The 23,897-nt window shown below is 52.3% G+C and overlaps 1 protein-coding gene across 5 annotated transcripts in view; it reads left to right on the top strand.

Moving 5' to 3' along the window:
• ADCY9 (adenylate cyclase 9) overlaps positions 1-23,897 on the top strand; it is a 162,748-nt gene that overhangs the window by 133,282 nt on the left and 5,569 nt on the right. For all 5 annotated transcript variants that reach the window (XM_077985366.1, XM_015125415.3, XM_015125413.3 and 2 more), the window contains exons 5-10: positions 351-568; positions 3,698-3,800; positions 9,529-9,737; positions 13,664-13,823; positions 15,525-15,673; positions 18,179-18,220. In XM_077985366.1, coding sequence (XP_077841492.1) covers positions 351-568; positions 3,698-3,800; positions 9,529-9,737; positions 13,664-13,823; positions 15,525-15,673; positions 18,179-18,220 — 881 coding nt within the window. The remainder of the gene's footprint in view (positions 1-350; positions 569-3,697; positions 3,801-9,528; positions 9,738-13,663; positions 13,824-15,524; positions 15,674-18,178; positions 18,221-23,897) is intronic.

The raw sequence follows: 23,897 nt of genomic DNA, 5'->3' as shown, positions 1-23,897 counted from the left end.
CTGTCCCCGGAACCCTGGTGCTGGCCTAAGCAGACTCTGGGGGCCTGGGCTCCTCACTTTCCTCCCTTCCCCTCCACCTCCTCATCAACTCTTCCCATGTCTCACTTTCCTGGCGGCCTGAACACCCAGCATTACCACTGGGCGCTGTTGGGTAACAGGGAAGAGCAGACGGGTAGTCAGGGCTGGGATTGGAGCAGGTCTGCAGGCACAGGGCAGCGGGGGGCCCTTGCAGGGCAGAAGGTCCCACGCCCAGTGCAGTGGGGCCCCGCAGCAGAGGTCAGGGTGGGACCGGCATGCGTGCCCAGTGCCACTTCACTTCCCGTGTCTGCGTCCTCTTTGTCTCGAGGCAGGCTTCTGGAGGACCTAATCCCAAAACTCAGAACGGGCTTCTGAGCCCTCCCCAAGAGGAGAAGCTCACCAACAGTCAGACCTCTCTGTGTGAGATCTTGCAGGAGAAGGGAAGGTGGGCAGGGGTGAGCCTGGACCAGTCGGCTCTCCTTCCGCTGAGGTTCAAGAACATCCGGGAGAAAACGGACGCCCACTTTGTGGACGTTATCAAAGAAGACAGGTACGATTGGGGCCATCTGGGAAAAAGCAAAGGTTGCAGGCAGAAGCCTCTCTGCCTTTTTCTTTTCTTTCTTTTTTTTTTTTTTTTTAAGACGGAGTCTCGCTCTGTCGCTCAGACTGGAATGCAGTGGCGCGATCTTAGCTCACTGAAGCCTCCACCTCCCAGGTTCAAGTGATTCTCCTGCCTCAGCCTCCGGAGTAGCTGGGATTACTGGCACCCACCACCACGCCTGGCTAATTTTTGTATTTTTAGTATAGAGATGGAATTTCACCCGTGGGCCAGGCTGGTCTCCAACTCCTGACCTAGGTGATTCACCTACCCTAGCCTCCCAGAGAGCTGGGATTACAGGCGTGAGCCACCACACCTGGCTTTTTTTTTTTTTTTTTAAAGACTAGGTCTTGCTGTGTTGCCCAGGCTGTAGTGCAGTGGCTCAATCTCAGTTCACTGCAACCTCTGCCTCCCGAGTTGAAGTGATTCTCCTGCATCAGCCTCTCAGGTAGCTGGGACTACAGGTGCACACAACCATGCCTAGCTAATTTTTGTGTTTTTAGTAGAGGTGGATTTTTTTTTTTTTTTTTTTTTTTTTTGTTTTTGAGACAGAGTCTCGCTATGTCGCCCAGGGTGGAGTGCAGTGGGTGGATTTTTAACATGTTGGCCAGGCAGGTCTCGAACTCTTGGCCTCAGGTGATCTGCCCGCCTTGGCCTCCCAAAGTGCTGGGATTACAGGTGTGAACCTGTGCCCAGCCTAATGTTTACATTTTGAAATACACAGGCCCAGTCCTTTTATCAGATATTCCTGAAGTTGGGTTGGTTAGATTCAGGCTGTCCCTCTGGCCAGGCAGAGACTGCAGAAGGGATGCCGTGTCCTTCTCAGGGTGTCCTTTCCAGGGACACGCGGTGCCTGTGTGTTCCTCATTAGTGATACTAATTTTGATTAATTAGGCAAGGTGGTGCCAGGTTCTCCGATCTAGGGTTATTATCTTCCTCTTATGACTAATAAGCAATCTGTGGGAAGATACTTGAAGATCTTGTAAATATTTCATTCCCCATCAGAATTCCCTAGATTTAGCATTCACGGATGATTCTTGCCTCAGTCTTCACTATGATGCCTCAAAGGGTGATTTTCAGCCGGGCGTGGTGGCTCACGCTTGTAATCCCACCATTTTGGGAGGCCGAGGCAGGTAGATCACCTGAAGTCAGGAGTTCAAGACCAGCCTGGCCAATATGGTGAAACCCCCGTCTCAACTGCAAATACAAAAATTAGCTGGGCATGGTGGCAGGTGCCTGTAATCCCAGCTACTCGGGAGACTGAGCTAGGAGAATCGCTGGAACCTGGGAGGCAGAGGCTGCAGTGAGCCAAGATCCCCCCACTGTGCTCCAGCCTGGACAACAGAGCGAGACTCTGTCTCAAAAAATAAATAATAAATAAATAAATGGAGCAGCACAGCTTATCGCAGGGTCACTTCTGCCACTTGTCTGCTAAAATGTGGCCTTGTGCACATCCTCTCTGCAGCTGTGTGGTGGCTCTTCTCAGTCCACAGTCCCTGAGTCGGGAGGAGAGAGGGTCAATGTCCTGGGACAGAATTATTTCTCTTCTGAGTCTGAGGATGTAGGAAGTTACTGGATACGTGTCACAGAAAGGAGAGTGTCCGCTGCGCTGCAAGGAGAGGAAGGGGCACACGTGATGAGCTCTACTTTGTGTTGGGTGCACGTGAGGCACTGGACGTATTTCACCTGATTTACTTCATTTTTTCTTTCTCTTTTTTTGAGATGTAGTCTTGCTGTGTTGCCCAGGCTGAAGTGCAGTGGCGCCGTTTCGACTCACTGCACCCTCCGTCTCTCAGGTTCAAGCGATTCTCCTGCCTCAGCCGCCCGAGTAGCTGGAATTACAGGCACCTGCCACCATGCCCGGCTAATTTTTGTGTTTTTAGTAGAAATGGGGTTTCACCACATTGGTGAGGCTGGTCTCGAGCTCCTGACCTCAGATGATCCGCCCGCCTCGGCCTCACAAAGGGCTGGGGATTACAAGGATGCGCCCACACGCCCAGCCTCATCTAATTTACTTCTGATAGTCACTGTATGAGGGAGAGAGGCTAACACAGCTATATTTGCTTTCTGAAATCATGTTAACATTCCCTTAGTTTCTAGTAATTTTCTGCCCTATAGAAAGGATTTTACTATTTGCTGGCAATTCATAAATGAACGAAAGAGTCATGGAAAGCGGGTTTGATTTCCCTGCTATTAAAATCACTGAGCTTTATCATTTTGCAGGTTTCACATGCAATCTGCATATGTGACAATAGCACCAAAATTACGCTAACTATAAACACAATTTTGTGATAACAACCTGTTAGCTTTTACGGTGGCAATTACTGTCAGTGCTCTGAATGACAGGACCGCCGGTTCTGAATTATGGTTTCATGTGAAGCCTCCAAATCCGCGAAAGTACTCTCAGCACAGTGATCTGCGTGTTCTTCACCAAAGACTGTTTCACAGAACAGAAAAGCTGCCCTCATCTCCGAATCCTGGACATGAGGAATGTGTTTTCAAAAACAAGCCTCAGCGGCTCATGCCTGTCACCCCAGCACTTTGGGAGGCCAAGACAGGGAGATCTCTTAAGCCCAGGAGTTCGAGACCAGCCTGACCAACCTGGTGAAACCCTGCGTCGACTAAAAAATACAAAAATTAGCCGGGCGTGGTGGCAGGCGCCTGTAATCCCAGCTACTCGGGAGCCTGAGGCAGGAGAATCGCTTGAAGCTGAGAGGCAGAGGTCGCAGGGAACCGAGATTGCCGTGCCACTGCACTCCAGCCTGGGCAACGGAGTGAGACCCTGCCTCAAAAAAACCCCCAAAAAACCAAGGTTCCGATGATGTGTGTCATAATCATGGTGGATGGTCATTCCTTAATGGAGGCGGACCACAAAATATGATTATGCTTAGAGGCACAGAGGACTTCCCAGAGATCTGTTTGAACAAGGGGCAGCTGAGCGGCGTCTGGTCTGCGGACGCTTTGAGACGCAGCTGTTGTAGTGACCTAATGAGCAGCGTTTTGGTCGCTAATTGTGATCTGAAAACGTCGGTACGGTGATGGTGCTGGGCATTGATCGACTGCATTTGTTGTGTCTTCCAGCCTGATGAAAGATTATTTTTTTAAGCCGCCCATTAACCAGTTCAGCCTGAACTTCCTGGATCAGGAGCTGGAGCGATCCTACAGGACCAGCTATCAAGAAGAGGTGTGCTCGTTTCTCCTTGTGCTTTTACTGAGGAATGTGTCTGCTGTTCTCACGGGGGCATTCACTGTTAGTTTTGTGCTTTAGCAAGGGATGGGAACGTGAAGGCTAACATTCATTTCTCACACTCTGTAAATCCTGAGTGGCAACTGTACGTGAAATGTCTCTTTGCAAAGGAGGAAAAAAACCTTTCTTTAGCCCTTTGTCTTAAAGCGCAGCCTCGCCATTAGTAGACCCTTTCCTCTGCGGTGGCGTCTCCAGGACCCTGTGGCTATCCCCAGTCTTGGAAGGGACCGCCCCCACCTCTCCTGAAAGGGAGCCCCCCACACCTGCCCTGGAAGGGATCCCCTAACCTGCCCTGGAGAGAGGGCCCCCCACCTGCCCTAGAAGGGGCCCCCCCACCTGCCCTGGAAAGGGGATCCCCACCTACCCTGGAAGGGCACCCCCGCCTGCCGTGGAAAGGAGGTCCCCCCAACCTGTCCTGGAGTCTTGGGTGAGGCTCTTCTCTACCTGTTGCCCTCCCTGCTTTCTTTCCCTGAGAAGGACCCAGGAGACCTTCACTTCTCTCTCTAACTCCGGCTCCACGTTTCCTCCGCCACCCCCACCACCTTAACCCCTTGTCCTTGACCTCTCAGCCCATCGCCCAATCCCACTTCCTCCAAGAAGCTCTCCCTGACCCCAGACTGGATTGTACTTCCCTTCATACACTTCCTTCTCCATGTGTGCTCCATTTTGGAATCTTGCGTGGTTCTGGGTTCGTGTTCCTCCCTCCCTAGATGCTCAGCTCTGTGAGGTAGGACCCCAGTCCCTCTCCTCCAGCCTCTCTCACAGCCTCCAGCACAGTCCCAGCGCTCACGGTGCTCTGTAGGGACTTGCTGGAAGGAATAATACAAGAATCTGGAGCCTGGTTTGAATCCTGGCAGCTTCCTGACTGCATTCTCTCCTCTGGCCCCAAACCTAACCTCTGAGTGTTCCCAACTCAAGAGTGGGTGCCCTCCCCACCCAGAGCAAAAGGGATTTCTCACTCTAATTCCCTTGGTTCCTCCAGCAGGTCTTCATTAAACTCTGTGATGTCCTGGCCTGGGCTCTAGAAAGACCCTGGTGAGCCCGGTAGAGCCAGTTTATGCCTCGTGGGGTGGGAGGTGCCCCCTTCCGTCAGCCTCCAAGGGACAGTGAATATCCGTTAATGTCCCAGACACAGCTCCCGGAGTGGACTTGCAAGTTGGCTGGTTGGTGGCCTGTAAGGCACAATATCATCTCATTTAATCCTCATGGCAATGCTGTAGGGAAGCTGATGATTATCCTCATTTTACCAAAGAGAAAGCTGAGGCTGAGAAAGGCTGAACAGGTGGCCGTGGTCCCATAGCCGGGGTTGGACACGAGCGATCTGGCTGCCAAGCCAGGCGTCTGGGCCGCTTCTCGCCCTGCACTGGTGAGCCTCCCAGACAGCAGACACCTCTGCCATCCCTTCCTAAAGGCACCAAATGTACGCTCAGCCTCTGCTCTGCCAGGGACTGTTCTTGGTGCTGGGGAAGGGGGAAAGTTGTGGCCTGATAGGGAACAGGAATTAGAAACAACATCCGAAGCTGGAGGTCTGCGAATGCCCTCCCAGCGCACGGCGAGGCACCAAGCCCAGGCTGGGGGCTCCAAGAGGGGGTGCTCCTGAGCTTGCCTCGGTGGGGAGACTAGGAATTAATGGAATGTAGGAATGAGGGAACATTCTGGAGAGCGGGGCAAGCACCCACAAACGTTAGAGATACCAAAGAGCCCTGTGCGTCCAGGGAGTTGCAGGTGCGTCCAGGGCGGGAGTGGCAGGAGGTGGCAGGGGCTAGTTTATGGCTCCCACACCGTGGACTTTATGGCAAAGGCCACGGGGAGCTGTTGAAGGATCTGGAACAGGTTGTGTTTTAAGATCACACAGCTCACACCTGTAATCCCAATTACTCAGGGAGCTGAGGCAGGAGGATCACTTGAGGCCAGGAGACAGACCAGCCTGAGCAATACAGTGAGACCCTGTCTCTTCCAACAAAAGGAAAAAAAACATGGCCGGGTGCGGTGGCTCACGCCTGTAATCCCAGCCCTTTGGGAGGCTGAGGTGGGCGGATTGCCTGAGGTCAGGAGTTTGAGACCAGCCTGGCCAACATGGTGAAACCCCGTCTCTACTGAAAACACAAAACTTAGCTGGATATGGTGGTGGGTGCCTGTGATCCCAGCTACTTGGGAAACTGAGACAGAATCACTTGAACCCGGGAGGCGGAGGTTGCGGTGAGCCGAGACCACACCATTGCACTGTTGCACTCCAGCCTGGGCAAGAATAGCGAAACTCTGTCTCAAAAAAAAAAAAAAAAAAAAAAGAAAGAAAAAAGAAAAACATGTATCAGCTGAGTTTTGGAGGGTGATAAGAGTGTGGACAGGACAGGAGGCCACATGACAGGTGGGAGGCTGTTACCGAAACTCAGGGCAGGCGGCCACGGGGTCCCGGTGGGTAGGAAAGGACAGACACCGGGACAAGGGAGCCTCCCAGCTGGCCTGCGTGTGGGGACTCATCGTGCTGAGGGCTCCACATGGGTGCGTTCCTAGCCTAACATCCCACCGCCCACAAGGTGCGAGTACTGGTTTGTGCCTGGTTTTGGATAGAGACTGAGGCATGGCTGGGTGGGTATCACAGCTAGTCATGGCGGAGTGACTTGAGCCCTGGCAGCCCCGCCGTAGAGCCTGCGCTCTGAGGATGGTGGGACGGCCACACCCGGAGGCCCCGGGATGTGGGCAGTGAGCAGGGCAGAGCCAGTGGCACTGTCCCTGGGTTTGGAGCCCACGGGGAGAGAGGGCGAAAGAGTGTCATGACGTGGGGGAGCATCATTCTCAGTGGGACTGGGACAGGCGGCACTGCCAGGATGCACAGGGGTAGGGCAGGTGGGCCCGGGGAGCCTCTGGCATCAGGGCCGGAGGTGGCCCAGAGGGAAAGGCTGGGGCCGGGACAGGTGTCTCTGGGAAGCAGCAGGGCAGGCAGGAGAGACCACAAGAGGGAGGAGCGGGGCCTCTGCCAGCGTCCATGGATGGGGCAGTTCTACAGAGGACATGGTAGCCCCAAGAGAGAAAGGCCCTGCACGCGAGCCCTTGGCTTGGAAGGTGGGAGGTGTGGGCTCTTGGAAGGACAGCAGCCTGTGTGGAAACCTTCTGGCCTCACATGTGGGCAAGGCAGTGAGGTCTTGGGGGACATGCATGCACCCGGCCCTAACTAGGACCCCTGATGGGCACTAGATGGAGCCCCAGAGAAAGGGGACGTGCGTGTGCCTCTGCCAAGGCGGGTGGGCATGGGCAGTGTCACCCCTGAAATTCCCACACCTGGCCAGGTGCGGTGGCTCACACCTGTAATCCCAGCACTCTGAGAGGCCGAGGCAGGCAGATCATGAGGTCAAGAGATAGAGACCAGGTCGGGCGCGGTGGCTCAAGCCTGTAATCCCAGCACTTTGGGAGGCCAAGATGGGCAGATCACGAGGTCAGGAGGTCGAGACCATCCTAGCTAATGCGGTGAAACCCCGTCTCTGCTAAAAAATACAAAAAACTAGCCGGGCGAGGTGGCGGGCACCTGTAGTCCCAGCTACTCGGGAGGCTGAGGCAGGAGAATGGCGTGAACCCAGGAGGCGGAGCTTGCAGTGAGCTGAGATCCGGCCACTGCACTCCAGCCCGGGCGACAGAGCAAGACTCCGTCTCAAAAAAAAAAAAAAAAAAAGAGATAGAGACCATTCTGGCCAACTTGGTGAAACTCCATCTCTACTAATAGTGCAAAAATTAGCCGGGCGTAGTACCGCGTGCCTGTAGTTCCAGCTACTCCGGAGGCTGAGGCAGAAGAATTGCTTGAATCCGGGAGGCGGAGGTTGCAGTGAGCCGAGATCGCGTCACTGCACTCCAGCCTGGCGACAGTGAGACTCTGTCCCCCCTGCCTCCGAAAAAAAAAAGAAATTCCCACACCTTCTGAAGGGATTCCAGGGTTGGGACCGGACTTGCCCTTCCGGGGCACATGGACACCTACAGAGCCTCTAGGTTCTTTGGAGGGAATTTGGAACCAAACCCCGCCCCCAGGTTGCCCTGGCGGGGTCCAGCCTGGCATCAGGGCTGACTGGCAGCCTTGCTCCCACCGTCCAGACTCCCCCTCCTCCCTTCCCGCCTAGTTCCTGGGTGTGGTCAGGACACCCGGAGCTTGTTTGTCCCGCGGAACGCACACTGCACCCAGGGCTGCCATGAGACCTCTCCGCTCCCTGCGCCTCCAGCCCCCGCCCCCAGTCCGAGCCCGGCTGGGGTGCTGAGTGGACACCCATGGCCTCTTGGGTTGCCAGAAGGTTGCAAGGCCAAATGGAAAGGAGCTGAACTTTCTGCATCCCTCCCTTTCCCAACCACAGCCTCTGCCTTTGGGTCCTGCTCCTTCCTCTAGGTTAGGGGCACACTCAGGAGTCAACCGGTCCACGCCGAGTCCTGGCCTGGCTCCTCGTTCACTGTGTGCCCTCGGGGTAGCCCCTGGCCTTGGCCTCCCAATCTGTACACCCAGATGGGTGGTGTTTCCTGCCTGTGGGGTGTTGTGAGCATCAGTGGAGATCGCACCCCCTCAGAGCCCTGCAGGGCCTGGGCCTGGTGCACCTCTTGGACATGTCAGCATCATTATTTATCCCCCTCAACTGCCGAACACTGGTGCAGGCCTCTCTAGTGTACTTGGCACACCTGCCTGTGTTTCCTATCCCTGTCCCTCCCACCTTCCGCTGTGAGCTGCCCAAGGGCATCATTTTGCGTGGGCCCCGGCCCCAAGCACAGAGCCAGGCCCCGTAGGTTCCCAGGCAACGATGTGCCGCTTAAATCCCCCTCAGCCAGTTCTGCCCTGAAGCCCCACTTTTGCACCTGCTGAACCTAGGGCTCCGCCAGGCGGCAGAGCTCCCTGCACATTGCTGTCGTGCAACTGCCTTACAGATGCAGAGGCCTCACCTGCGCCAGTCAGTCACTCATCTTTCAGCTAAATATGTAACGTGTCTGTGAGAATGTGCTGGGTCATAATCAGTTGCTCTGTGACCCTGGCAGGGTTTTTGTTTGTTTGTTTGTTTGTTTTTTGGAAACAGGGTATCATTCTGCAGTGGTGTGATCATAGTTCACTGCAGCTTCAAACTCCTGGGCTCAAGCGATCTTCCCACCTCAGCCCCCCAAGCACCTGGGACTACAGGCACGAACCACTAGGCCCGGCTAATTAGTTTATTTTTGGTAGACGGGGTCTCTCTCTGTTGCCCAGGCTGGAGTGCAGTGGCATGATTATAGCTCACTGCAGCCTCAAACTCCTGGGCTCACACAATCCTCCTGCCTCAGCCTCCCGAGTAGCTGGGACCACAGTCACGCGCTGCCATGCCTGGCTAATTTTAAACTTTTTTGTAGAGATGGGGTCTCACCGTGTTACTCAGGCTGGCGTTGAACTTCTGGGCTCCAACGACCCTCCTGCCTCAGCCTCCCAAAGTGTTTGGATTATAGGCGTGAACCCGTGCCCGGCCCCCTGGACAAGTTTAATTTCTCTGTGCCTTGGACTCCCCAGTGTTAAATGGGGTAGTAGAGGGAGACAGTCCTCCGAGAGCCTTCCCGCCCCGTGCCTGGTCCAGAGCAGCAGCGCTCAGCATGTGTTGCCTGTTTCTCCATCCGAACTGTGCTCCTGGCCGCCTGGGGCCAGCCAGTCATTCTGCTCCACTCCTGCTCCAAACAGGTCATAAAGAACTCCCCTGTGAAGACGTTTGCTAGTCCCACCTTCAGCTCCCTCCTGGATGTGTTTCTGTCGACCATAGTGTTTCTGACGCTGTCCACCACCTGCTTCCTGAAGTACGAGGCGGCCACCACGCCTCCCCCACCCGCCGCCCTGGCTGTCTTCAGCGCGGCCCTGCTGCTGGAGGTGCTGTCCCTCGCAGTGTCCATCAGGTAAGCGCCGCGTGGGCCGGGTCTCCAGCTCTGAGCCGTTAGCTCCCTCTTCTGGCTCTGTGGCTTATGGCTGAGCAGTTGGACTGGTCTCCAGCCAGCTGTCCCTGCTGGCTGATTTCTGGAGATGGGCCCCCGTGTCCTCCCCCGGCCCTGTGCCCCGGCATCCTCCCTCCCTCACATTGGTCCAGATGCGGGGGGACCACCTCACTGGAGGGGGCAGTGCCCCGCAGCCCCGCACCCCGCAGCTCATCCCCGGATCTCCAGGGTGAGAGACTGCAGAGGAGAAGGTGAGAAGATAGGAAATGATCTGGAGGAAGGAAAGGAAAATACATGAGTCGGGGCAGATGATAGGTGGGGCTGAGTCAGCAGGTGCCTCTTCAGAGTGCAGGAGCCAAACATAGACCCATAGCAGCATCTCCGCGTGCTTGCCTCAGGCGGTGGTCTCTTGGGTGTGACGCCAGCAGGAGAAAGAGACAAGCTCAACTTCATCAAAAGTTAAGCCGTTGTGCCGCAAAGAACATCAGGAAAGCGAAAGAACCCGCAGAATGGGAGGGAACATTTGCAGATCAGGCCTCGGACAAGGTCTAACATGTAGAATGGATAAAGAACTCATACAGCCCAATAATAAAAAGCTCACTTTAAAGGGGACAGAGGCTCCGAACAGACCACAGCTGCGTCTTGGGGAAGCCGGGCCCTTAGGACCAGCCCGGCTCCCTGAGGGGGCTTGCAGCGTCTCAGTATTCCTGAGCAGGCAGGTGGCCCTGCGTGGTCCCCATCCTGGGCACCACAAGCCCCCTTCGTGGTCCTGTCACCCTCAACAGGACGGCTGCCAGCCTAGCAGAGTCCCACTAGCAACTGTGCCCAGGAGCTGGGCTTCAAACAGACATGGGGAGGCAGCCCTGACCTTGAGCGTCTGCTGCCCTTATCCAACATCCCAAGGCAGAGACGAATGGCTTTGAGTCTGGCCCGAAGTTCCGGAATGCTGGCTTCTCCCATCTGAGGTGGGCAGGCCGGGATTCCTGCCTCCTCCCTCCCACCTGTGCTGTACCCAGGACCCTTTCGCCGTGTGTCATGCTCTCTGCGGCACATGCTCAGTGTTTCCCAGAACTCTGTGGGCTCACGACCCATTGCCCACAGCGAGCAGCCCTCTTCCTAGGACAACCTCCCGTCCTGCCTCAGTGCCCGCCTGTGCTTCTGGGGACCCCTCCCAAAGGAGCCGTCGTCCGAAAGCCCTTCCAGGGCCTGCTTCCCAAGAACCCAAACCAGACATCCTCAGGCCCCTGGTTGGTTTGTTTTTCCTCTTTAAAAAGATCAGCTTTAGGCCGGGTGTGGTGGCTCACACCTGTAATCCCAGCACTTTGGGAGGCTGAGGCAGGTGGATCACCTGAGGCTGGGAGTTCGAGACCAGTCTGGCCAACATGGCGAAACCCTGTCTTTACTAAAAATACAAAAAAAAGAAAGCCGGTCTTGGTGGTGGGTGCCTGTAATTCCAGCTACTCTGGAGGCTAAGGCAGGAGAATCACTTGAACCCAGGAGGTGGAGGTTGCAGTGAGCCGAGATCACACCATTGCACTCCAGCCTACGTGACTCTATCTCAAAAAAGAAAAAAGGATCAGCTTTATTGTGACATGATTTACATACAATAAAGTCATTCAAGTGGGCAAAACTCAGTGATTCCTAGTAAATTTGAAGAATTGTATGAATATCACTACTATGTAACTATCGGGCACCTCCATCACCCCAAAAAGAAACCCGTCCTGGTGGGCAGTCACTCCCCCAGGTCTGCCCTCCCTGGCCCACCACCAGGTTTTCCTCTAATATGGGTGGTTGTAGCGTCTGGAGGGCTCTGAGGCCAGCATTGTCTCCACGCCTTTTTACTTTCACCCTTTAGCCATTATTCCCTACTCCTTCAGGCCCAATTCTAAAGCATGGAGGCCAACCCCGGTCTAGACTGCCGAGGGCAGGGGTGAGGTGTGCAGGGACACACTCCCCAAGCTTCTGGTGAAGGTGGTGGCTGCTGCACCCCTAAACAGGCCTCTGGTGGGATTTAGTTCCATTTACCAGGAATCGTCAAGCCTGGGAGAGGCCCAGACCCTGAAAGGCTTCCCTGGCCCCTCTGAGGGCCGTGTTTTTGACCCCAGCTTGACGGGAGCCTGCGCTGTGGGGCGTACGGTTGCCCCATCCGTTTCCTGTACAGGAGGAAAGCCAGGCGCCTTCTCAGTGACTGGCCCGGGCCCCGCCTACCGCCTCCAGGAGGCTTCCTGCGTCTCCCTCTCTACTCTGCCCCGGCAGGCGTGAGGATGGCAGGTCTCGTTTTCAGATCCCTGCAGTCTCAGGGACCAGCATGAAGGCCCCCCACCACCTCGCATCTTTCCTACTCCTGACTGGGAACTCGGTTCCCTCTGTCCCCCCTCCTGGGGCCTCTGTATTCTGCATATTTGTGGTTATTCTTGGAAATATTCCAAAGCCTTCATTATCCTTTAAATATCAGGAAACCAGGGCTGTCCAGTACCCTAAAAGGGTGAGACTGTGCCTGCGTCCGTGTGGGGAATGGCTGGAGGGTGAGCGTTTCCTCTCCTGGCCACACCACGCAGCCAAGAGGTAGAGGCATGGTAGGTGTTCAGGCCCGAAGGCCGGGCCGCCGGGCGGGGCAGGGGGGGCTTTGTGCCAGAGGCTCTTCAACAGCGGCCCCCGTCCATCCTCTCCTGAGGCAGGGACAGCAGGCCCGTCCCTGGCTCCCTGGCAGCAACCTTGAGAGAAGGACTGTCTCCCCACGAGGACCCCACACCCTCTCCTCGTCTCCCCATGTGCCCCCCTCCATTGGCCCAGGGGTCCCTGGGCTCAGCCAAGACCTGTTCCTCCTCCTTACAGTGGTTCTTGGCCCACACGCTCCGCTGCTGCTTTATACAGAACTTTTTATTGTGTCAACATCACCCTCCTGAAACGGGGCCCGCGGAGACACACAGCTGCGGAAGGAGTCAGTGCATACCGTCGCTCTGCTCAGAACGACGAAGTCTTTTCACACAAAATACGTGGTGCTGGACCTCACGAACGACAGGGCCCCGCTGCCTGGAGAGTCCTGAAGCCGCACACACGCGTGATGAACGTGACAGCCCAGATGCAGACAGCACGCGTGTGCGGGTTTAGTGGTCCAGGCGCCACGAGCCGGGTTCGGCCTGTGATGTGATTTTCTGAAACACGGAACAGGCCTTGGTGATGCCCCAAACAGAGCAGAGATGACCGCCACTCAGTTTTCACAGGAGCTGCCCTCCGGGAAATCCAGTGTGTCAGCGTCACCGCAGAGCACTCTCTGTTTGTAGATGGGACACAGGCTCTGGGCTAAGATGCTGTCGGCAGCCTTCCGCCTTTGTGGGTGCCCAGGGGCGTGACTGCTGTGTGGGGTGCAGGGCAGAACCTCCCTGGGTAGCACCTGCCCACATGCAGGACGCCTCTGTCCCTGGCGCCTTCCCACCGGATGCCAGGACCACCTCTCCTGCTGCGACAACTGCAGGGGCTCCTCAGAATTCCGGGGTGCCTCCAGAGCTGCCCCCATCAAGACCTCCTGCCTCAGAAGCTGATGGGAGCAGGTGACGGCAGCGTGGTGACCGCCAGGAGACTCTCCTTGGGGCTTGTAATACTCTCACGTGCTCTCTGAGACGAGCGAAGCGTGTGCTTTTCACAAGCATATTTTATCAGAACACAACATGTGACCCTAGAGTCGGGTACAATGAGCTGAGCCCGGCTTCCTTGCCTTCTACCAAAAGTGAGGGAGACAGACCCCCCACCCCACACCTGCTTCCATGCCCATCCCAGGGGCAGCATGGGAGAGAGCGGAGGGCAGTGCTGGCTGCAGCCTTGCGCTTGTCTCCTGGCCCATGACCCACCCCAGGCCCCATCACTCCTGCTAACCCCTGTCCCTCTCGCAGGATGGTGTTCTTCCTGGAGGACGTCATGGCCTGCACCAAGCGCCTGCTGGAGTGGATCGCCGGCTGGCTACCGCGTCACTGCATCGGGGCCATCCTGGTGTCGCTTCCTGCACTGGCCGTCTACTCCCATGTCACCTCCGAATTTGAGACGAACATACACGTAAGTAAAGGCTCAGCTGTTTTATTTCCACGTTCTCCTGGACTCCCTAATCTCTCTCTTTAACTCACTTGGGATAGCAATTTAAAAATAAACCCTTTGGCTGGGCACGGTGGCTCACACCTATAATCCCAGCACTTTGGGAGGCCAAGGCGGGCGGATCACTTTTAATCCCAGCTACTCGGGAGGCTGAGGCCGGAGAATCTCTTGAACCCGGGAGGCGGAGGTTGCAGTGAGCTGAGATTGCACCACCGCACTACAGCCTGGGTGACAGAGCGAGACTCTGTCACAAAATAAAATAAAATGGGGCCGGGCACAGTGGCTCACGCCTGTAATCCCAGCACTTTGGGAGACCGAGGCGGGTGGATCACCAGGTCAGGAGATTGAGACCATCCTGGCTAACACGGTGAAACCCCGTCTCTACTGAAAATACAAAAAATTAGCCAGGCGTGGTGGTGGGCGCCTGTAGTCCCAGCCACTTGGGAGGCTGAGGCAGGAGAATGACCTGAACCCACAAGACGGAGCTTGCAGTGAGCAGAGATCGCACCACTGCATTCCAGCCTGGGCGAAAGAGTGAGACTCCATCTCAAAACAAAATAAAAATAAAATTAAAAACAAAATAAAATAAAAATAAACCCTCGAAGAGGCATGAACTCTTTTGCTATCCTGAGTCGACTTAACACCGGGCTGCCCAGATGCTCACGCCCTGGCAATGGCCGGGCTGGGGAGTCCCCAGTGGGCACAAGTCCCTGCCAATGTGCCTTGTTCTTCATCAAGTTCCAAATGAGTCATTTTCCTTTACACTTTACAAACAAGCGTCTGCCCCATGTTTCCTAACCGTGTGAGAAGCATACCTGGCAGACAGAATTGACTCGTGCCCGGATCGGCTGCTGCTGGTCGGGAAGGGACCTTTGCTAAACTCCGTGGAGAGGGAACCAGCGCGGCCGTGGGAGATGATGCTTCTGGTGCATGGGCTTCCGGGCGGGCTGATGGTGTTTGGCACTTTAGCCCCACATCACATCTCATTGGGCCCCGAGGAAAAGCTTTTTGAAGGAAGCTGATCACACAGTGGTTCTCGAACGAGGGGGCCTCCCTTCCCTTTCCACGGAGACACGTGGCGTTTCCCACGCCCGCAGAGGCGCGTGATACCGTGTGAACAGGGAGCCTCATGCTGGCTAGTGAACCTACAGGCTTGATCTGTCCTTGACAATGCCCACTAGCAAAAGTAAGACTGACTGGGGATAGTAAGCAATCAGATGGTATTGGTGATATTTTTAGATTACACAGAAACATGGATTAGGCCGGGCACAGTGGCTCACGCCTGTAATTCTAGACACTTTGGGAGGCCGAGGCAGGTGGATCACCTAAGGTCAGGAGTTCGAGACCAGCCTGGCCAGAGATGGTGAAACCCCGTCTCTACTAAAAATACAAAAATTAGCCAGGCGTGGTGTCAGGAGCCTGTCATCCCAGCTACTCAGGAGGCTGAGGCAGGGGAATCACTTGAACCCGGGAGGCAGAGTTTGCAATGAGCTGAGATCGCACTGCTGCACTCCAGCCTGGGCGACAGAGCGAGACTCTGTCTCAAAAAAAAAAAAAAAAAAAAAGAAGGAAACATGGATTAGTGGTGAATGTTTTGGCGGCCCAGGTATACTGGTGGTGGTTGGGGGGCCCTGGGCGGCTGTCCTAACCCTTCCCCTCTTGCAGTTCCCAGTGTTCACAGGCTCTGCCGCGCTGATTGCCGTCGTGCACTACTGTAACTTCTGCCAGCTCAGCTCCTGGATGAGGTCCTCTCTCGCCACCGTTGTGGGGGCCGGGCCGCTGCTCCTGCTCTACGTCTCCCTGTGCCCAGACAGGTACGCGGCCAGCACTGCGTGCGGGCAGCAGGGTGCGTGGCCACCTTTCCTGAGGTCGCTTAGGGCCTGACTGCATTTGCAGATTGCTTCTCACGTCTAGATAGAGATGTTTCCCATCATGACCCAAAGTAGCTTTCAGCACATATCATGTCAAAGAGCTAACGAGATGCCCTTAGAATAATACACAAAAGAAAGAAAAAGAGTGTCATTTAGAACAGCACTCTGGATGTTTGAATGTAGACGTCCTGGAAAACATAATGCCGCCATTGCAGGCGTGAGGTGACTTCTGATGAATGGGATGAAATCTAAGAAAGTGGGGCCTGAAGGATTTCATAGAAGATGGTCGAGGCCATGAAAGGGCGGAGGTACAGGTGGACATGAAGGTGGAGAGGAAGCTGGTGCTGACTTTCCTTGAGTAGGGTAGGGTTCGTGAACCAGGACGGGTCACAGCCTGGAAGGAGGAGTGAAGATGTAGGATGATCTGGCGAGTCACCTGGGCCTCATTTCTAAATATTATGTCAGGCTGGGCGCGGTGGCTCACGCCTGTAATCCCAGCACTTTGGGAGGCGGAGGCAGGCAGATCATCTGAGCTCAGGAATTCAAGACCAGCCTGGCCAACATGGTGAAACCCCGTCTCTACTAAAAATACAAAAATTAGTCGGGCATGGTGGCGAGCACCTGTAATCCTAGCTACTTGGGAGGCTAAGGTAGGAGAACTGGTTGAACCCAGGAGGCGGAGGTTGCAGTGAGCTGAGATTGCGCCACTGCACTCCAGCCTGGGAGACAAGAGTGAGACTACATATCAAAAACAAACAAAAAATAATAAATAGGTCAAAACGATTCCCCATATGATGTCATGAGACATAGGATTAATGATCAGTCATTGAACATAGGTCTTTTATTTTGAAATCCTCTGTATATATTGATTTCTTAAAAATAAGTCCCAGCCAGGCACGGTGCTCACACATATAATCGTAGCACTTTTGGGAGGCTGAAGCATGTGGATTGTCTGAGCTCAGGAGTTCAAGACTAGCCTGGGCAACATGGTGAAACCCTGTCTCTACGAAAAATATAAAAAATTAGCCAGGTGTGGCATTGTGCACCTGTAATCCCAGCTACTCGGGAGGCTGAGGCAGGAGAATTGCTTGACCCTGGGAGGTGGAGGTTGCAGTGAACCGAGATCGTGCCACTGCACTCCAGCCTGGGTGACACAGCGAGACTCTTGTCTCCAAAAATAAAAATAAAAAATAAGTCCCAAATTGCCTATTGCACACTTGCAACTGGTTTCAGGGTATTTTAAGCCTTTTCAACTAAATATGTTGTTGGAAATACAGTAATACCTTGGATAGCAGATGTAAGCAGTAGACAATTTATTCAAATATTTCGTGATATCTTAAACCCATTAAGCTTCCATTCATGTAATAAACTTCTCCCAAATACTGGGCTTTTTCTATAACTGCTTATAAAAATGTTTCACTATTAGTGTGTATTGAAGAACCGCCTGTTTGCAATTACAGAGGGTTTAGGTGCACAGAATATTTTGAAGTCACATGGGATATTTCTTCCTTGTCCTTGCAGGAGATTTAACATTCTGGCTCCCTGAGTTATTAAGAGAACCAGAGGGACCCCTGGCATTTCCAAAATGCCCCCTTGGAGTGGCATTACTGTCGCCAAGGACCTCTGCTTGAATAAATTCAAAAGCACAAAATGATTCCAGTTGCCGCAATGTTGTCAGTATCAGATGGAGTAGGCATGGGTACCTTTGGTTAAGCAGTCCAGCCATGGGCAGCGTGAGCATCCGTCCTCGGTTTACTCAAAGATCACAATACGGAAGACATTTAAATTCCCTGCAAATTAAGATCAAAAAGGGAATGTGAAATAGGACTGTCATTCAGTACTTGAAACTTTAACAAATAGATTAAGCAAAATAAAGCAGACTTGGATTTTTCTGAAGGTGTGACCATCTAGAACGATGGTCACGATAAGCTCTTTCTCGAGAGTATGAAATCCAGCAAGCTGCTTGTTACCTTTTAAATCCATCACAGGTCCCTCGTCGGGCATTCACAGTGGCCTTTAGTTGTGGCCGCAAGATTTTTCCACCTGGAGCTGGAGAGCCACAGTGATGGGGGACCCCTCTGCCGCCCTTGCGCCCAGAGTTCAAGTAGCAGATCTGGGGTAGGGATGGTGGTTGAAGTTCCCCTCGGCCCAGAACTCCTCCATCCACGTGAGACCCTCAGAGCCCCTAATCCCATCACGGTTGCTAAGCCTCACAAGGATAGAGAGGATGCTGGATGGTAAACAAAGACATAAACTCAGCTTTACCCAGGGAACTGCCCCCAGCATTGGGAGACACAGGCGTGAAGGAAGAGGTAGAAGCAGGTGGCTTTATGTCGATGTCACAATCGCGTCTAAAACAGGAACGTAGTTTGTTCAGACTCCTCAGGTTGTCTTGTAGAACGCCTTCTTTGCTCTTTATAATAACATTTTTCTGCATTTTAATTTCAGTTCTGTATTAACTTCGCCCCTTGACGCAGTACAGAATTTCAGGTAAGCTTTTAATATTGTGCCTCTGTCTGAATAAACGAGAGTGACTATATTACCCCCTCCATTTCTAAGCTTCCTGAAAACAGTGGGATCTTGAATAAAATGAACAATATGTGCAATTCTTATAACAGAAACTAGAAAGTGTCTCCTTGTTGAAATATATCATAGTTATAATGTCTAATGGGGAAAATAAAATTTGTTTTATTATTTTAATAAGACATTAAAGTCATCGTAATTTTATGTAAGACTTTCGCATGCAACAAAGGAAATCTCGCAAATCAAAGAAAGGTTATTTTGTAAAATATTTTAAAATAACTCACTTGAAATTCAAAATACTAAATGTTTGAACCTTGCTTTACTGTAAACATCAGAATAAATTCTAAATAAATCGAAGAGTCGGAAATAAAAATTAAATAATATAAAATCTAGAAAAAGTAAAATTCAATAGTTTTCAAGCCTCTAAAACTGAGATAACTTTCCAGGCTTACAAATAATAACTAGTACCACAAAGAGAAGATGGACAGGTTTGAGAGGAAGGGAGAGAAAATCAAAGAGACAGGAAAAGACCGGACGTGGGGACTCACGCCTATAATCCCAGCACTTTGGGAGGCCAAGGTGGGAAGATTACTTGATGCCTGGAGTTCTAGACCAGCCTGGACAACATAGCAAAATCCTGTTTCTGCAAAAAAATTTAAAAATTAGCCAGGTGTGGTGGTATGCACGTGTAGTCCCAGCTACTCGGGAGGCTAAGGTGGGCTTGAGGCCAGGAATTCGAGGCTGTATCGAGCTGTGATGGTGCCCTTGCACCCCAGCCTGGTTGTCACAGCAAGACTCTGTCTCAAAAAAAAAAAAAGAAAAAGAAAAAAGAAAACGGCCAGGCATGCTGGCTCACGCCTGTAATCCCAGCACTTTGGGAGGCTGAGGTGGGTGGATCACCTGAGGTCAGGACTTCAAGACCAGCCTAGCCAACATGGCAAAACCCCGTGTCTACTAAAAATACAAAAATTAGCCGGGGTGGTGGGGGGGCACCTGTCATCCTAGCTACTTGGGAGGCTGAGGCATGAGAATTGCTTGAACCCGGAATGCGGGGGTCGCAGTGAGCCGAGATTGGCCACTGCACTCCAGCCTGGGCAACAGAGTGAGATTCTGTCTCAAAAAAAAAAAAAAAAAAGATTCGTTAGCAACTGCAGTTGTCAATAATAAATAAATTAATTGATTCTACATTTATTCAAATATTACAACTGTGAAAATGCAGCAAATACGGAAAACATGTAAGATTTTCATTTACTAGGTGAAATTATGTACTGTAGGTACAACTAGGTATTTGTATATAGTAGAGATTTGTATGAGATGTAATACTTAGGTTATAATGAATGAGTAATGATTACAGCTGTAGTATTTAAAAGTAAAGCACCTAGCACCTTTTTTTAACCTTTTATTCATGTATATGTCAGTATGCACAGAAGAATACCTGATCATAAAAGGATAGCTCAGTACATTTTCACCAGAGAACACTCTCATTTAGCTACCACCCACACCAAGAAGTAAAGCATTACCAGCACCCCAGAAGTCCCCTAACCCCACCGCTGGTGACTCCCTCTCCCCTGACCTGACCACATCCCTAGGGTAGATTTTAAATGGCACTGAAATATACCAAGGTGTTCACCGAAGCCACATTTGGCTGGTTGGCCCTGCAAGTGATGTTTGCTTTCTGTTTTTCTCGATGTGTCTATCCTCCTTCTCCATGATAATAGATTACACTGTATTTTACTCTAACTTCCATTTATGACTTAAAAATTAACTCCTGCATTTAGTCACATGAAATTCCTCTTTTTGAGCCGGGCATGGTGGCTCGCACCTGTAATCCCAACACTTTGGGAGGCTGAGTGGGTGGATCACCTGAGGTCAGGAGTTCAACACCATCCTGAAAACATGTTTGTGAAACCCCATCCCTACTAAAAATTCAAAAATTAGCTGGATGTGGTGGCGGGCGCCTGTAATTCCAGCTACTCAGGAGGCTGAGGCAGGAGAAGCACTAGAACCCGGGAGGCAGAGGTTGCAGTGAGCTGAAATGGCGCCATGGCACTCCAGCCTGGGGGACAGAGCAAGACTCCGTCTCAAAAAAAAAAAAATCCCTCTTTTTGAAATGGACCTTTGCTATTTGAATTTAGGAATAGGATCAGCTCCTTGTTCCTTTGGTATTAGAACAGGAAACGCAGGTTCTAGCTGGGAAGCTTCCCTCGTACCTGTTTGTCACAGATGCCTTCTGCGGCAAGGCAGCCCCCTAGGTTTCTGAGTGCACGTCCTGTGTATGATGACTTCTCTTCCTTGGAAGCAAAGGTGGAAAGCAGACTCCATGCTCTGCCTCCCTCTCCCTCTGGCACTAGCCCATGTGCAGCTGTCCCTCCTCTGCCTGGAGGGGCCTGGCCTGCGCCCATCTCCAGAGTCGGCCGTGCTGCTGGCTCCGGCTCCCACAGATTAGAGCAGGCCGCACAAGCGATAACCATTTGAGAAGCCCAGACACAGTCTCCCGTTTCCACCACAGAGACTGGAAACGCCCCCCTGCATGTAACGGGGATGTGAGACCTTGGTGACACCTGCTCCTGAAGGGGACTGTTCTCGGTGTCACCACTTTGAGAAATCAAAAGAAAGGTCAACTCCTCATCCAACAAGACGGGCTCCCAAAAGCTTCCCCCTAGTCCACATTCTCTTCCTGCTCTATTTAAAACCAACCAGAGTGCTCAAGGAGCTGGACAGAAATATGTTTGAGTCATCATCGTGACAAATGGTTATTTTGCTTAGTACTTGGGATGTAGGGTACGTAGTGTCATTTGTTTCAATAACAGTTCGCGAAATGAGTCAGTGAGGCACATGGTGTCTTCCCGCGGAGGACTCTTGGTTCCTGGTCATAGGCATTGAGTCAGAGAAGTCGTATCAGGGCTCCCAAGACCAGCCGCGGGTGGACTCCGGACTCCGCAATCCGCTCTCTCATGGCTGTGATTTATTACAGTAAAAAGACATAAAGTAGAATCAGCAAAGGGAAGGGTATCTGAGTTGATGTTTGGAGGAAGCCAGCACCAGCTTCCAGGAGTCTTCTCGTGGAGTCACACGGGATGGGCTTACTTCCTCCAGCAGTGAGTGGTGACAACACTTGTAACATGCTGTCTACCAGGGAACCTCATTAAACACTCGATGTCCAGGCTTTGTATTAGGGGCTGTTCAGGGCGGCAGCCTCTGCCTAGCATGTGTAAATTCCAGACTTCCAGCAGGAAAGCGGGTATTCAGTGTAAACGTCCTTGTTTATGCAGTGTGGGCATCGTGAGCCACTCTTGTCAAGGAATGGCAGGAACCCTCCCCAAATCCCAGCTCCCCGGTGCCAGCCACCACCTTTGCAGGCAGGCCTTTCCTGCACAGAACCTTAGGCCAGAAGGGAGGTAGCCATGCTCCAGTCCATATTCACAGCTCACATGCGAGGAAACCGAGACCCAGAACGATGGCATGGCCTAGCCAAGATGCTGGAACTCCCCCGCGGTCCAGCCAGGATGGAGCCCCGGGGTTCTGTTCCACCCACGGCCAGGGCTTTTGCGGTTGTGCTTCACAGAGGACCATGATGACCACACAGGTCAAGCTCATTGTTTTTTAATATCCCAAGTCACAGTTAGTAAAACTCATTAAACCCTTTGATTAAAGAATTGAGCTTTTGGCCAGGCATGGTGGCTCGTGCCTGTAATCCCAGCACTTTGGGAGGCCAAGGCAGGTGGATCACCTGAGGTCAGGAGTTCGAGACCAGCCTGGCCAACATGGTGAAACCCCATTTCTACTAAAAATACAAAAATTAGCCAGGCATGGTGGCACACACCTGTAGTCCCAGCTACTCGGGAGACTGAGACAGGAGAATCGCTTGAACCTGGAGGCGGAGGTTGCAGTGAGCCAAGATTGCACCACTGCACTCCAGCCAGGGCAACAGAGCATGGAAAAAAAAAATGAGTTTTGGCCGGGTGCGGTGGCTCATCCCCTTAATCCCAGCACTTTGGGAGGCCAAGGCAGACAGATTGCTTGAGCTCAGGAGTTCAAGACCAGCCTGGGCAACATGGTGAGAGCGTGTCTCTAAAAGAAAGAGAATTGAGCTTTCCAGTGTGATGGAGCTGTCTAAACTGTGGATCCGCCTATCGCATATAGAAGTGTGTAGTGACCAAGCCCATTATTGCATCAAATCAACGTTTGCGTGAACAGAACAGTCACGGTGTTGTGAAAAAGAAAAGGACTAGAAGGCAGTTCAACAAATGTTAATAGTGATTGCCTCTGGATGGCAGGACGATGGAGGAATCTTTTTTTTCTGTTTTATTTCTACATTTCCTATGATGAGTGTGTAGTATTTTTAAATGGGAAAAAATGTATTCCAGCCCACTGGGGAGGCAGAAGCAGAATTGTTTGAACCCAAGACTTTGATACCAGCCTGGGCAACATAGTAAGGCCTCATCTCTACAAAAGGTTCAAAAAATTAGCCAGGTGTGGTGGTGCATGCTTGTAGGCCCAGCTAATCTGGAGACTGAGGCGGGAGGATCGCTTTAGCCTGGGAGGTCCAAGCTGCAGTGAGCTAGGATCGCACCACTGCAGTCCAGCTTGGGTGACAGAGAAAGACCCTGTCTCTTAAAAAAAAAATTTTTTAATATATATATATGTATATATGTGTGTGTAGATATGTATGTGTGTATATATATATATTCCAAACAAACTTTAAGAAATTATGCTACTCAGCCAGGTGTGGTGGCTCACACCTATAATCCCAGCACTTTGGGAGGCCAAGGCAGGCAGATCATTTGAGGTCAGGAGTTTGAGACCAGCACAGCCAACGTGGTGAAACCCCGTTTCTACCAAAACAAAAAATAATAATAATCTGGGCATGGTGGCGTGCACCTGTCGTCCGAGCTACGCAGAAGGCTGAGGCAGGAGAGTTGCTTGAACCCAGGAGGCAGAGTTTGCGGTGAGATGAGATCACACCACTGCACTTTAACCTGGGTGACAGAGCGAGACTCCTTCTCAAAAAAAAAGGGGGGGAGCAGAAACTGGTTCAGCCTTGTTTAGAAGGGCAATTTGGAAATTTCTAAGGAAATTCCAAATGTGCAATATTTAAAATGACTCAGCACTTCCATACGCACAAAGATAGGAGTAGACAAATATTCCCTGTGACACTGTTTGTGGTAGAAAAAGACAGACTCGGGCCCAGTTCCATCAGGAGGAATCTGGTTAAATTACAGAATTTCTGAGTGCTAGAACACCGCACAGCCATGAGAAAATAACAGCACCGGGTAAACTGTTAGCATTGTCCTGAGTGATTTCGGCAAAAAGAATTAACCCAGAATCGGGGAAATGGTGTCTTATCAAACTTTTTTAAATAGGTAGAGAGTATAGAACTCATAAAAGCTGTTTGTAAAATGACAAGTTTATTGGATTAGAAATCTAAAAACCAAGGCCAGGCATGGTGGCTCACGCGTGTAATCCCAGCACTTTGGGAGGCTGACTTGGGCGGGTCACCTGAGGTTGGGAGTTTGAGATCAGCCTGACCAACATGGAGAAACCCCGTCTCTAATAAAAATACAAAATTAGCCAGGCATGGTGGCACACGCCTGTAAACTCAGCTACTCGGGAGGCTGAGGCAGGAGAATCGCTTGAACCTGGG

The sequence above is a fragment of the Macaca mulatta genome, chromosome 20 (genome assembly GCF_049350105.2).
Source record: "Macaca mulatta isolate MMU2019108-1 chromosome 20, T2T-MMU8v2.0, whole genome shotgun sequence".
Classification (NCBI taxonomy): Eukaryota; Metazoa; Chordata; class Mammalia; order Primates; family Cercopithecidae; genus Macaca; species Macaca mulatta.
Note: the sequence above shows the minus strand (reverse complement) of the source record. Positions and strands in the feature narration are given on the sequence as shown.